This window comes from Perognathus longimembris, chromosome 22 (assembly GCF_023159225.1).
Source record: "Perognathus longimembris pacificus isolate PPM17 chromosome 22, ASM2315922v1, whole genome shotgun sequence".
Lineage (NCBI taxonomy): Eukaryota > Metazoa > Chordata > Mammalia > Rodentia > Heteromyidae > Perognathus > Perognathus longimembris.
The window spans coordinates 20,841,760-20,854,808 of NC_063182.1; the positions used below are offsets into that span (position 1 = coordinate 20,841,760).

General features: G+C 36.3%; 1 protein-coding gene across 1 annotated transcript in view; it reads right to left on the bottom strand.

Moving 5' to 3' along the window:
- The window catches only part of Adgrv1 (adhesion G protein-coupled receptor V1), a 496,777-nt gene that overhangs the window by 397,743 nt on the left and 85,985 nt on the right, over positions 1-13,049 (bottom strand). Inside the window, exons 28-33 of the mRNA XM_048331390.1 lie at positions 11,871-12,086; positions 10,137-10,352; positions 9,258-9,502; positions 7,463-7,644; positions 5,852-6,663; positions 3,289-3,498 (exon numbers count right to left, since the gene is read on the bottom strand). Of these exons, the coding sequence (XP_048187347.1) occupies positions 3,289-3,498; positions 5,852-6,663; positions 7,463-7,644; positions 9,258-9,502; positions 10,137-10,352; positions 11,871-12,086 (1,881 nt within the window). The remainder of the gene's footprint in view (positions 1-3,288; positions 3,499-5,851; positions 6,664-7,462; positions 7,645-9,257; positions 9,503-10,136; positions 10,353-11,870; positions 12,087-13,049) is intronic.

Genomic DNA, 13,049 nt, shown 5'->3' on the forward strand with positions numbered 1-13,049 from the left:
AAAGCAAAGAAAATGTAAATGTTAAGAAAACAAAATGTAGGTCAACAGACATCCATGATGAATGGAAACCTCAAAATCACTCTAATGATAAACTTATGGTTTCAAGATAAAGTTTTAAAATAGACATGGTATTTTGAGGTGACAATAAAAATCAATTGAGAAAAGAAAAAAAGTTGTTTTATCTATCATATGACAAGCATTTTCCTAAGTACCAAACTGCCTTCCAGTATTGCTAAGGCTGACAGCCAAAGAAGTGTTGTGTCAGCTCTCACAGTCTGACTAAACTCCTAGACAATCATCTCCATGCAAAATCCATGCAGTTCACCAAAAAGGGTGATGTATGTTACAACTGAGGCAGAAAGTATGCCAAATAGTATTCAAATCTTGCTTAATATACATAAAAATATCAATAAAATGTATTTAAATAACTCTGAGTCTTTAACTCTTTCCCAAAACCAGGATTGTTTTTATAAAGGTAAGTATCAACCATATTGTTCATTAATAGAAAAAAATTTAGTCAGTTAACATATACTGAAGTGAACCCATATTGTTCATAGTAGACATGCACAATCCAAGTTAGATGGGATTTTGCAAAAATGAAATGAGCTAAAAAATATAAAAATATAAATGACTTGAAGCACAGACTGTCAATATAAACAGTTCAGAAGAATTGAGTGTTTCTAATACTGTAGCCAACCTATGTATTTCTTAAAGATTTATATTTACTGCTCAAATATTTCATTTAAAGAGATTCACATTGTCCCTGACACAGAAATAAAATTAAATCCATCAAATATGACACGATGATTATGCTGCTTCAGAGCTGAGTGTTGGAATGTCTAATAGATGTATAGGAATGTGTTCATACAGTTTATAGCTGCAGTAAAGTCCATTACCCCACATTACTAAACATTGTCCACTGCATTAGAAATAAATGTAATATTTACCACTGAGCATCTCTCTTTACTTTAGGACAAAACAGACAAATGAAATTTTCTGAATTCAACACATTGCTAAACACTAAAGGCTAACACTAACACTAAACACTAAGGCAATTCTTCCAGTGAATCAACAATTGATGATCTAGAGGTACAAATCCAACACAGTAAACATTTTAAATCTAATTCCATTTATCAGTCTCCAAAACAAAGCCAAAAGTAGTGTTAGTGTTATCGAAAGCCCACACATTTAATGTCACTATGTAATTGTTACAGTAAGGTAAAGTACACCAAAGCTGAATTATTGAGATACAGCATGTTTTAGAAAAGAGTTAACTTAGGCTTTTGGAACATCTATTTTAAAAATCAAAGGAAAGAAAAATAAGTTTGAAAAAATAGAAACTACCCTCCTTTTTATTCAGAAAACATAAATTAACTGATGAGTTTTCTCTCCATTGACAAACTCATGCCCACAGATGGATATGAGAAAGCAGATTTTTAAACAGTTAACACACTTGGGACAGTTGTTTTCATTGTTAGTCCTTTGTCTTATTTGTACCTCCAGCAGATATTTAGCTTCTGGAAACTGAACAGATCATAATACAGTTCTCAGATGAAGTTCATTCACCCCAAAGGAAACATACATGCTGGCCTCAGTACATTCTCCTAGATGCTGTGGTACCCAGTAGGCTAAAATTGACTTATTCCAACACTTTTACTTTCCTACTGACATCACCACCCAAACACTCCCAGGAGGCACTTGTACAACATTAGTTGCATTACAGTGAAAATGCATTTAAACTCATGCTGGATATCCTTATTCTTCTTTATTCTTTAAAAACAAAATTCCATCATATTGTGAAGAGCAAGAGCTATCTAACACTAAGTACTTTATTTAATGCTACATGACCTCTGATCATATTTATTCTCTTCATCCACCAACACATTGATATATTCTCTTCTTACACATTATTTTCTGTCCTTGAACTTCTTCAACATAAACCTAATTCCAAAATACTCTTCTTGAATCTATACTCTACAATGTTTCTCCTTTCCACTCTCATAGCCAACAAGCAGTACTTCTCGAACAGTTATACCATGATAGACAAGGGCCAGTATGTTTTATTTGTCTTAATCCTAGATTAACACTTGCATAAATCCCAATAAGTAGAATGGCTATGTAAGTTAAATTGAAAAAAAAAATCCACTCATACCAAATATAAGCCTTAGGTGCTGCTTTTGGATAATACAGGTGATTATCATAAAAGTTTCTAATCTTATTATAGGCTCTCAACAAGATGGAAACTGGCCTAGGACAACACTTTGAGGAGTGCTCCCCACAGGCTGCTAAAATCCTTTAGTTATCTTTCCATACTTCTCAGCCTCAATTCTCCTTGAGGTACAGTGTAGTGACTATATCTGTTAGTGTTTTCTCAACCTTAACATCTGATTCACAACATCTAATTCTAAACCATTAATAAAAATAAAATGTTTAAGCCCTAAAGGAAATGAGCCATACAAAAGTATTGACATAGGTAAATGCAAGTTGAGGAGTCCACAGTGAGGGGAAAGATAATGAACAGTAAAGGGCATTAGCTTCCACAACTTAGCAACAAACTGGCTAGCTAAATAACTGTAAGTAGAGATCCAAATATGTGAGCCAGATCCTTTACATTTCTTATATCTTTATGATAAAATTATTTTTAATTATAGACACAACCAGTGTGGGGAAACCATCTATAGATAGTTTTAAATCTCAACATCTTTTTACAATGCTTGAGACAAGTTATTCGGATGTATGGCACAAAGATACTACACAAGGATTCAATAACAGTGTTGGCTTTAAGGAAAAATCAACATTGCATGTGCTTTTCCAACTTTGTACTCCATTCATAAAAAGAAAAAAAAGGTATGATTATAATCTGTTACTTTTTTTGGACAGGAAAGTAACATTTTACTATTTGGTCTCTATGACTAGTAACACATGCTACACTTGTCAAGAACTATACTAAATAGCTTACATTTAGCAGTATGCTTACTTATCACAAAGAAACCTATGAAAGAGGAAATGCTCTGTCCTTTAGTTGATAAGAAAGTTGATAAGAAAGGATCTCTGGTTTGACCAAAAGAAATCACAGCAGTGGGATGACTAGTGGAGCACAGGATTAGTCAGCAAGGGTACCACCCCTAGTCAAGCATTCGTGTCATTATCCAGTCTGCCTCCAATCAAGTTCTACTTGGCTGAAAACACACAGATAAACAAAATAATTACAGGAAACAAATCGGAAGTGTTAAATGACTTGACAAACAATGATATGGACAACAGTGCTCAACAATGAGAGGAACCCACCTTCATGCCCTATGACAGACCTGGAAGCTGTCTGAAAACTAACAATGCCCGCCACATTGTCATTGCCCAAAATGTTGACTGTGATTGTGTCAGAGCTGGGCAAAATCCTGCTTCCACCTTCGGTGTGCACCAAACAAATTATGATGCTTTCATCATCTTCTGGCTCAGCATCATCTAAAATGCTTAAAGTTGCTGTCTTTTTTGTTTCACCTATTTAAAAACAACAACAACAACGATGATGATGATGATAATGATAATGGAATTAAAAGCTAAAGTAACAAAATCATCAAGAGAACATGGAGAAAAAAAGGCAAAATATTTTGTTTTTATAGGTAAAAATATTTGACCCATTATAATAGCTTAGCACCACTTTAAGCAAATAGTTTACATTAAAGATATAGATAGATATAGATGTGCACCTGATACCCTGGGTATTGTATAGATGTTTATTGGAACTAGGGAAGGGAAGGTGAACATCAAAATGGAGAGACAAAGGATAAAGGATGAAGCAATGGAACAGCAACACTTACAAAACTATATGCTGTAAACCAACTATACAACTCATGAGGATGTGGGGAGGGAAACGGGGAAGGGGGGAGGTTGGAGAAAATGAGGGAGGAGGAAGAAGCTGGATAAGAAATGTACTCACTGCCTTATGTATGAAACTGTAACCCCTCTGTGCATAACTTTGAGAATAAAGAAATTTTAAAATTTTAAAAATTTTTCATTAATGTGGGCAGATTGTAGACAAGGAAATTTTGAACTGTGAAAAAGCTAGTAACTGTGGAAAAGTACATGAATGTAAGTATGCAGAAAAAAAACGTGGTTGAACATATTTTTTCTTTAGTCAAGAACAATGATCAACCTGAGGAAAATGTAGAAAGAATTGGTTGTTTAGAAATAGTTCCCTTAAAGAGAATGGTAGGGGGGCTAGGTTCAATTCCTCAGTACGACATATACAGAAAAAGCCAAAAATGGCACCGTGGCTCAAGTGGTAGAGTGCTGTACTTTACTTTGACAATAAAGAAAAAATTTTTAAAAGAAAAGAAAAAAGAAAAAGCACTTGTATTATACAGCCTAATAAAAGTCCTCATCTGGAAAAAGGATGTGAGAGTAGAAAGGGAAAAAGCCAGAAAAAAGAGAAAAGAGATTAAGTACATGTATTTTTTCTTCTGCTCCTGGTTCATTTCATTAACACAGCAAGATTGCCACTAGAGTACATGTTACATGTGTAGGGGGCAATGTGTGTGTGTGTGTGTGTGTGTGTGTGTGTGTGTGTGTGTGTGTGTGTGTGTGTGGTGTTGCTAAGGATCAAACATTGGGATGTGTACAGAGTAGTACATATTACCTAATAATCCAGTTTAGCTATAAACTATAGTACATTTTGTATGATGTTAAAGTTGAAAGTCAAGGTAATTTTTATTTTTCTGTCAGTCATGGAACTTGAACTCAGGACCTGGGCACTGTCCCTGAGCTCCTTTTTCTCAAGACCAGCACTTTACCACTTTACCACTTTAGCCACAGTGGTTTTCTAGTGGCTAGAGATAAGAGCCTTATGCACTTTCCTCTCTGTGCTGGCTTTGAACTGCAATTCTTAGGTCTCAGCCTCTAGGATTACAGGCATGAGCCAGTGGTGCACAGCAAAGTAGTAGTGTTTTATAATGTTATTATTTTTATAAGATTATTTTCTTTGTTGTTATCAAGACCACTAGGAAACCTAACTTTAATCTCATCCCCTCTTTTATCTCATCCACTCTTCAACCCATTTCCACAATTTCATTTGAAGCAGCTGGAAATAATCAACTGCACCTTTTCATCAAGCAGAACTCTTACCATCCTCTCACTATTCCCCAAATCACTTACCAGTAAATAACCATTGTAGAAATATTTTTAAGCTGAATTAATTTTTTAAGTAATTCTTTTTTTTTTGTCAGTCCTGGGGCTTGAATTCAGGGCCTGAGCACTGTCCCTGGCTTCTTTTTGCTCAAGGCTAGCACTCTGCCTCTTGAGCCACAGTGCCACTTCTGGCCATCTTCTATATATGTTGTGCTGGGGAATAGAACCCAGGGCTTCATGTATATGAGGCAAGCACTCTTGCCACTAGGCCATATTCCCAGCCCTAAGTAATTCTTAAACATGCATTCAAAACCATATTGTATAGGTATCATGACTGAAACGTAGTTGCCAAAACTGTGTATGCATTAAAAAATTAAACAACAGGCTTGGCACTGCTGGCTCACCACATGTAAATTTAGCTACTCAGGAGGCTGAGATGAGAGGATTTCAGTTTGAAGCCAACTTGGGCAGAAAAGTCGGTAAGACTCTTATCTCCAGTTAATTAGCAAAAAAGAAGAAAAAAAGTGGCTCATGTGGAACATGAGCCTTAGGGAACATGAGTCTTAGGGAACAAAAACAAAGCTCAATGACAGTTTTCAGGTCCTGAGTTCAAGTCCCAGGATGAGAATAAAAAAGAATATACATAGTAAGAATTCATATGCACATTAACATAAAAGTTGACTGTAATGCCTCTGTCAAGTAAGACTCATTTAGATCCATGACTCACCATCAGCAAAAATCAGAAAGTCTCCAGCACCTATGAAATCTAAACCTTCAGAAGCTGTTCCCCCAACTACACGCCATTCAACTGTCACCTGTCCTAAGCTGCCCCCAGTTCTGTGGATCACAAACTCCACAGAGCTTTGTGGCTGTTCCTGCACTTCAACAAAGAAGCCATCTTCTGAGGTATTAGGACTGATGCTGTAGATAACAAACACTCCAAAGGCATCGCCATTTAGGGCTATGACAACTGCAGAAGTATTTGGCTGTCCAATAGTTGGCTGGTTTTTAAAACTGGCTGTGGTATTGAGGAGGTGAACTTCAAGAAGAGAAATTAGGAAGCTCTCGTCCATCTCTGGAAACTCGTCAGGAAGAATAGAAACTGTGAGGTTTGTGAATTCATCACCTTCTGGCATTACAGCCCACTGCCTTGTTACAGGCTCGTAGTCACTACCAGCCACGGCCTGACCACTGAAAAGTGATGCTACCCTACTCATGTTTTTCTTGTAAGTCCAGAAGTCTGAATTGTTGACAATTAAGCTGGCCCACGATGTCATCCAAAAACACTGGGGACCCTCAGAAGCACTGGAAAATGAAAATGCGGAGCAAGCATGCTCTCTAAGGCACAAAACTGCACAGGTATCCTGGGGCTCCCCCAGGGCCGAGACGTTCACCCAAGTTCTCCAAAGCAGGTCAGGCACCCCATGAGTTGGTGACTCATAAAATGACAGTAAATCTTGACCTTCCTCAGCTGCGAGAGCCACCACATCAATATCAGAAGTACTGTAGAAGAGCAACAGCTGACCAAAGTGCCCTCCGCTAAAAGATGGAGAACAATTAAAGACAGGTTAAGAGGGGCATAAGGATTACATACAGAGAAGAGCAATGCTGACTGTTCTCACTGTTTACTGTTTACTCATACAAACAGTTATGTTCTTTAAGCATTCATCTTTCCACATTTTATTTTCTCACATAAGGAAATCTGGCTAATTTTTAGTGGAATAATTCTTATTTTTAATGAAACTATGAAAACATTTTAGAATGCATGCAATTGGCATCCACTTTAGAATTTCCAAGTGGAGTTGCAAAATTTAATTTTTACTATGAGAGTCCACCAAAACAAAATTAATAATAAGAGCATGAGTACATTTGGAGAAAACATTTCTTCTCAAAAGCTTTCTCAAACCTATGTATTCTTTCTGAGATAGCTCAGTGGACACTGTGCCAGCTCACCAAAGAAATAAATAGAAGGAGAACAGAAACCTCAAGTCTACCCCTTCATACAGCAGGTAAGTCTTCTTCAGTTTGGAAGCTAGTTATATTTACACTTTTGTTCTAACAGGCCACAGATTAAATCAATACATTTCTAAGGTTAAAGCACAGTCATGTGTCATCTATTACCTATTTCACTAATAATAGGGACAACAAATATGATGGAGTCCATTATATGGACTATCCATTATATGGATATTTGGAGTCCAAATATGATGCTTCCATTGACAAATTATAATAACCTATCAAATAAGTTATGATACAGAAAACCCATCATTGTAGATTAATCCTTTCCCACCACCCACAACTCCCATCACCCCAGGGTAAAAGCAGCTATCTCATATACCTTCGCCTGACCGTTATGTTAGCATGGGAACTTCTCTCCAGAGGCTCTTGAATATGATAAGCCGACTGAACAAAGGCTACTGTACCGTATGGATTACCATTGTCAGGAATAACAATGTTTGCCACTCCATACAGCCCAATAGTACCTCCACCAGAGGCATCAGTGAGCTGCACTTGAATAACCTAAAAATACAGTGAAAACTTCTTAACGGCATCCCAGTTCTGAAGTTAGAATAAGACTGATGCAGGAGAAACAAATCAAAACATATCTATTCAAATACAAGAGCAAAATAGAATAAACAATAGACAGACTCAGAAAACTGCATTCCAACTGCATTTACAAACACAGTATATATTAATATATATAGATATAATATGCCATCATCAACTTCTAATAATAGAAAATGATAATACATAAATATAGGATATTCAAATTATGTAATATTTAGTTGTATAATACTTAGTTGTAACAGTTTAAAGATCCCTGCTATGTTTGTCATTATAATAATTTAACTTTAATGTTCTAAACAATTTTTTATTTAGAAAAAATATCACATACTTATTTTAGTGGAAATTTACTCTATTATGTTTTATTTCACACTTTATGCTAATGGAAATTCTCTGACAAAAGTGAAAAGAAGCATCATGTTGACACAAATTTTTTAAAAAGGAAAAAGAAGGACTGGGAATGTGGCCTAGTGGTAGAGTGCTTGCCCAGCATACATGAATCCCTGAGTTCTATTCCTCAGTACCACATACACAGAAAACTCCCAGAAGTGGCGCTGAGGCTCAAGTGTCAGAGTGCTAGCCTTGAGCAAAAAGAAGCCAGGGACAGTGCTCAGGCCCTGAGTCCAAGGCCCAGGACTGGCCAAAAGAAAAAAAGGAAAAAGAAATATATGTGATTAACTGTATTCCTAAACTGCTTTGTTGAATTATAGCTCCTTTGCACAGCTACCTAAAGATAAAAAAACTAATAAAAAATGAAATTTGTGCATTTGTGAATCACTAACATTTTAGCAGAGAACAATAATATAATTAGCACTCAACAGAAATTTTATGGACTTCTCATCTACAAAAGTATGACACTATTAAAGAATAAGTGCTATTAAAAGGAAATTATATTGATATCTAGGCTTTAATAATACTTGGAGTTCATAAAATAATCTTCAAGCAATATGTCAGTATTGAGTCCCAATTGAACTGTACTTTTCTATGCCACATTATTTCTTTATCCTGAAAAATAACTATCTGGAAAATCTATCTACTATATTTTTCATATGGTAAATTCTCAATAATGGTTGAAAAAGAAATGGTTAAGAAGTAAAAGTCTATACTTAATTAAAACTGGCTCATATTCTAGCCAAGGGGAGTATGGATCCAAATTAAGAGTTTATATGAGTTACTGATGGGACAGAGGTGATCAATGTGTATTACCTGCATGTATAGAAATATTGTGATGAAAATCTCTATTTTGTACAATCAGTATGAAAATATGAGTAGGAGTGTATATGAAACAAATGTAGCAAAAATAACAGTAACTGCAATGCAATGCATCATTTAATCATGTTGAAAAATATGTTAAAATTCTAGAAAGGTGGCACATATTCACAATCTAGTTCTAGAACATTCCTGCTTTTTATTTGTAAGGATGGCATCATGATAGCATACTTTGGACATTCTTATAGAAATACTTTATTTGACATTCTCTCTAAATTGTCACACAAATCATCTATTCTAAACACTCTAAGACAAGGCATATAGTTACAGTGTCATTCTATGCTAACCAGTCCTCTCACCTCTTCAATCTCCGGAACGTCGTCAGCCAGGACCTCTAACAACAAGGTTTGAATGGTTTCCCCAGGGGCAAAGGTGACATTACCTGAGACAACTCGCAGGTCGCCAGTAGCAAGCTGTCCATTAATGGTGGCAACCCATTGAACAGTAACATTGCCTAGTGTCCCAGAATTTCGAATTATTGGCAGTTTTACCTTCACTGAGTTAGACTCAGATTCCTCTACAATAAGTTTAGTAATCTGAAAATCTGAAGGGCAGATAGAAAGGAGTTGACTTCAAATATAAAGTAAAAGTGAAGCAACACACAACTAAGTAAGCATCTAAGTGACAATGCCACATAAAATTACACTATTAGGCCTGTCAAGATTTTCACATTGTTTTTCACTGTGATAAAAGCACACTTATAGACTTAGATGAACACAAGAGGCGTAAGTATATGTCAGGCATAAGTGAAATTAATCCAATGATCCTTGTGATTAATCTCACAGAACCACCTTTGTCTACAGGATTAATTTTTAATATTGTTCAATATTTAACTGGTAATAGATAAGAGTTCAGTTATAACAGATTTTCCTATTTATTCAAAAAGAAAATTAATTTATTTTAAAGAACTACCTAAAGTTCACAAAACTTATCTAGGAGCCAGATTTGGCTAAAAGGTCAATGGCTTATGTTTTTCATCTTTATGTTAAGTGGTGATTTGTTCTTTTTAAAATAGCCACTAATCTCTATCAGTTACTCTAAGTAGCATATCTTACATATCACTAACAGCACATTAAACAAGAATATTTGATCACTGTCTCTAACGGTGTTTTGTTTTGTTTTTGTCATTGTGCATGACTTCCAACAGACAAGGAAAAGATACAAACTAGTCTGATTACCGAACAGTCCATAGGGGTCATCAGAAGCCTCAATAGTAATGACGGCTTCTGTTAAAGCCCCTAGCTTGGCTCCGCCTGTTGTTTCATTTAGCAGTTGCACGAGAAAAGATTCTTCCAGCTCAGGGTAGATGTCATTAATGATATAAATTGGCACAGCTTTACTGGTCTCCCCTTCTAACAAGACCACATCTGAAGAAGCTATACTATAGTCTTCACCTTCAAAGAGAAAAGATTAAGGATAAGTATGAAATATATATTCTGAAATACATATTCATTTGACAAGCATTATTAATTATCAAACCATATGGATACACATGGGCAGATTTTTGGAGATTGTTAGCTCTATGGATAGTAAACAAGATCTTTGCTTCTCAAGCTAGAAAAACATGAGTTTAATAATATCACCAGAAAATGAAAGAGATTATTAAGAGTGCTCAAGTTCATAACTTCTCTTTCAAAAAATATGAACATACAGTGAAAGAGACAGGGAGAGATTCATTGCCATAAGATGCTCCTTATTTGAAAAACAAATACTTGCACAATACTTTTAGAACAAAGAAAAGAACTAGAATTTAACCTCTTTCTGCAGGTATGGCACACAGGCATCATCAATGATACAGGCAGACATCACAGAAATTCCTACAAAGCTGTGGAGTGCTGTTCAAGGCAGTACGGGCTGTTTCTGGTCAGGCAATGGATAGGGAAAGGGGGAACACTTCCTATGGACCTCCACCCCACCTGTCAGTATATGAGGCATCTAAAGACAATCAAGCACTCCAGGGATCAAACATCCCCAAATGTGCACACATGCTACTTAGGCACTAAGTGAGCCTGGCTTATTGTCTTTTCAAGCAATAATCATATCCAGGTAATTTATCCAAATAAAAACTAGGCATGATACCCAATCTGTTCTTGTTCAAGTTCCTCTGAGTGACGTCTAAAACATTTTACTTCAATTGCTTTTGGAAAAATCATCCTCTTAATGTGATAATGGGACTACCACTAAAGGGAGTCTCCTAACATTTACTTTTGGCAATGTGATCATTTTGCTTATACATAAAAGAGTTAATACTAACCACTGACTCATCCACAATCTTCAAAGATAAACCAACAGACAAAATAACGGAATCTAGCAACAAGGCTTTTTAGAAGCATCATGAACTCAATGGGTTGATCGTTGTATGATATTCCTCAGTTATCACTCACATAGGAATCCATTTTAATGATTAAGTGCAGAGAAGGCTGATTTGCTTCTCATTGCTGTATGCATAGTTTCATCACAGCTTTTAAGTGTATATGCAGTTTCCCATCAGGTGTCACAAATTCTAAAGTTTACTAACATAGATATATATGAACTCTATGTTTGGATCTAAAATGATACAAGAATACTTATTGTTGGGGGCTGGAAATGTGGGTTAGTGGTAGAGTGCTTGCCTAAAATGCATGAAGCCCTAGGTTTGATTCCTCAGAACCACATAAACAGAAAAAGCCAGAAGTGGCACTGTGGCTTAAGTGGTAGAGTGCTAGCCTTAAGCAAAAAAAGAAAACAAAAAAAAAAAAAAAAAAAAGCAAGGGACAGTGCTCAGGTCCTGAGTCCAAGCCCCAGGACTGGCACAAAAAAAGGAATATTGTTGCTTTCTACTAGGATTTTTGAATTGCATCTTGGAGTGAGTTTATTGATCACAGACACTTCCCCCTAAAACACTTCACTGCTCCTTAAGCGACTTTTCTTACCAGCAATTGCAGTTATTGGCACAGCTTTAAACTTCACAGAAACATCTGCAAAGGCTCCTCCTGTTCTAGTGACATTGATAATGGGTCCAACATGATTTTCCACCACATGAACGAGAGGTGTTGAGAGCTGAAGAGTTCCAAATGCATCATCATTGGCAATGATAATTAGATGGGCTATAGTTTCTGACTTGGGCCCAAGTCGAGGAGAATTTTGAACTGAAAGATAGTAGAAAAACTAATATATCAAAATTTTATGAACTGCCTAAACATCAAGAACATTCAATAAGATTCCATTAGCCAAGCAGGATAATCATTTCTGTATGTTTACTTTTTATGAGATTACTCTCAAAAATGGAAACACACAGACAACACAAATAGGAACTACTTCTAGATATTTTGTAGTGTATATTGTAGGGATACTTTCTTTAAAAAATCTTTAGCAAAAGAACAGTTCCTGTACTTTAATATTTTAATATGATAAATATATCAAAAAGGATAGATAGGGCTGGGGATATAGCCTAGTGGCAAGAGTGCCTGCCTCGGATACACGAGGCCCTAGGTTCGATTCCCCAGCACCACATATACAGAAAACGGCCAGAAGCGGCGCTGTGGCTCAAGTGGCAGAGTGCTAGCCTTGAGCGGGAAGAAGCCAGGGACAGTGCTCAGGCCCTGAGTCCAAGGCCCAGGACTGGCCAAAAAAAAAGGATAGATAGTTCAATTATAACTGACCACCAGTTTTCATGATATCACAAAAGATCATGATGACCTTACAGAATTATTCTACTCAGCTAGTTTACCAGTTTCAGAAAAGCAGCAGTGAAGTTACAGAGCAGGGTAGAAATCTAACTTGGTTTCCATAGCTCAAAGCCTAGATACAAACCACAGTCACCTTACTAGGTTATAAAATACTAAAACTCATTTCTTCTGACTGCACTTGGGTACCTGTTATCCAGCCTCATTCTCTCCCTACTTTCTCTGATTTACTTAGCCTCTAGTAATCACTTTTCTCTACTTTCAAAAAACTTTTTTTTTAAGTTTCCAAATATGAGTAAGAAGATGCAGGGCTGGGATGTAGCTCAGTGGCAAAGTGTTTGCCTAGGAAGTGCAATGTCCTGGGTTTGATCCCCAGTACCAAAAAAGAAAAGGAAAAAAAAAAGATGCAGAACTTGTCTTTCAGTG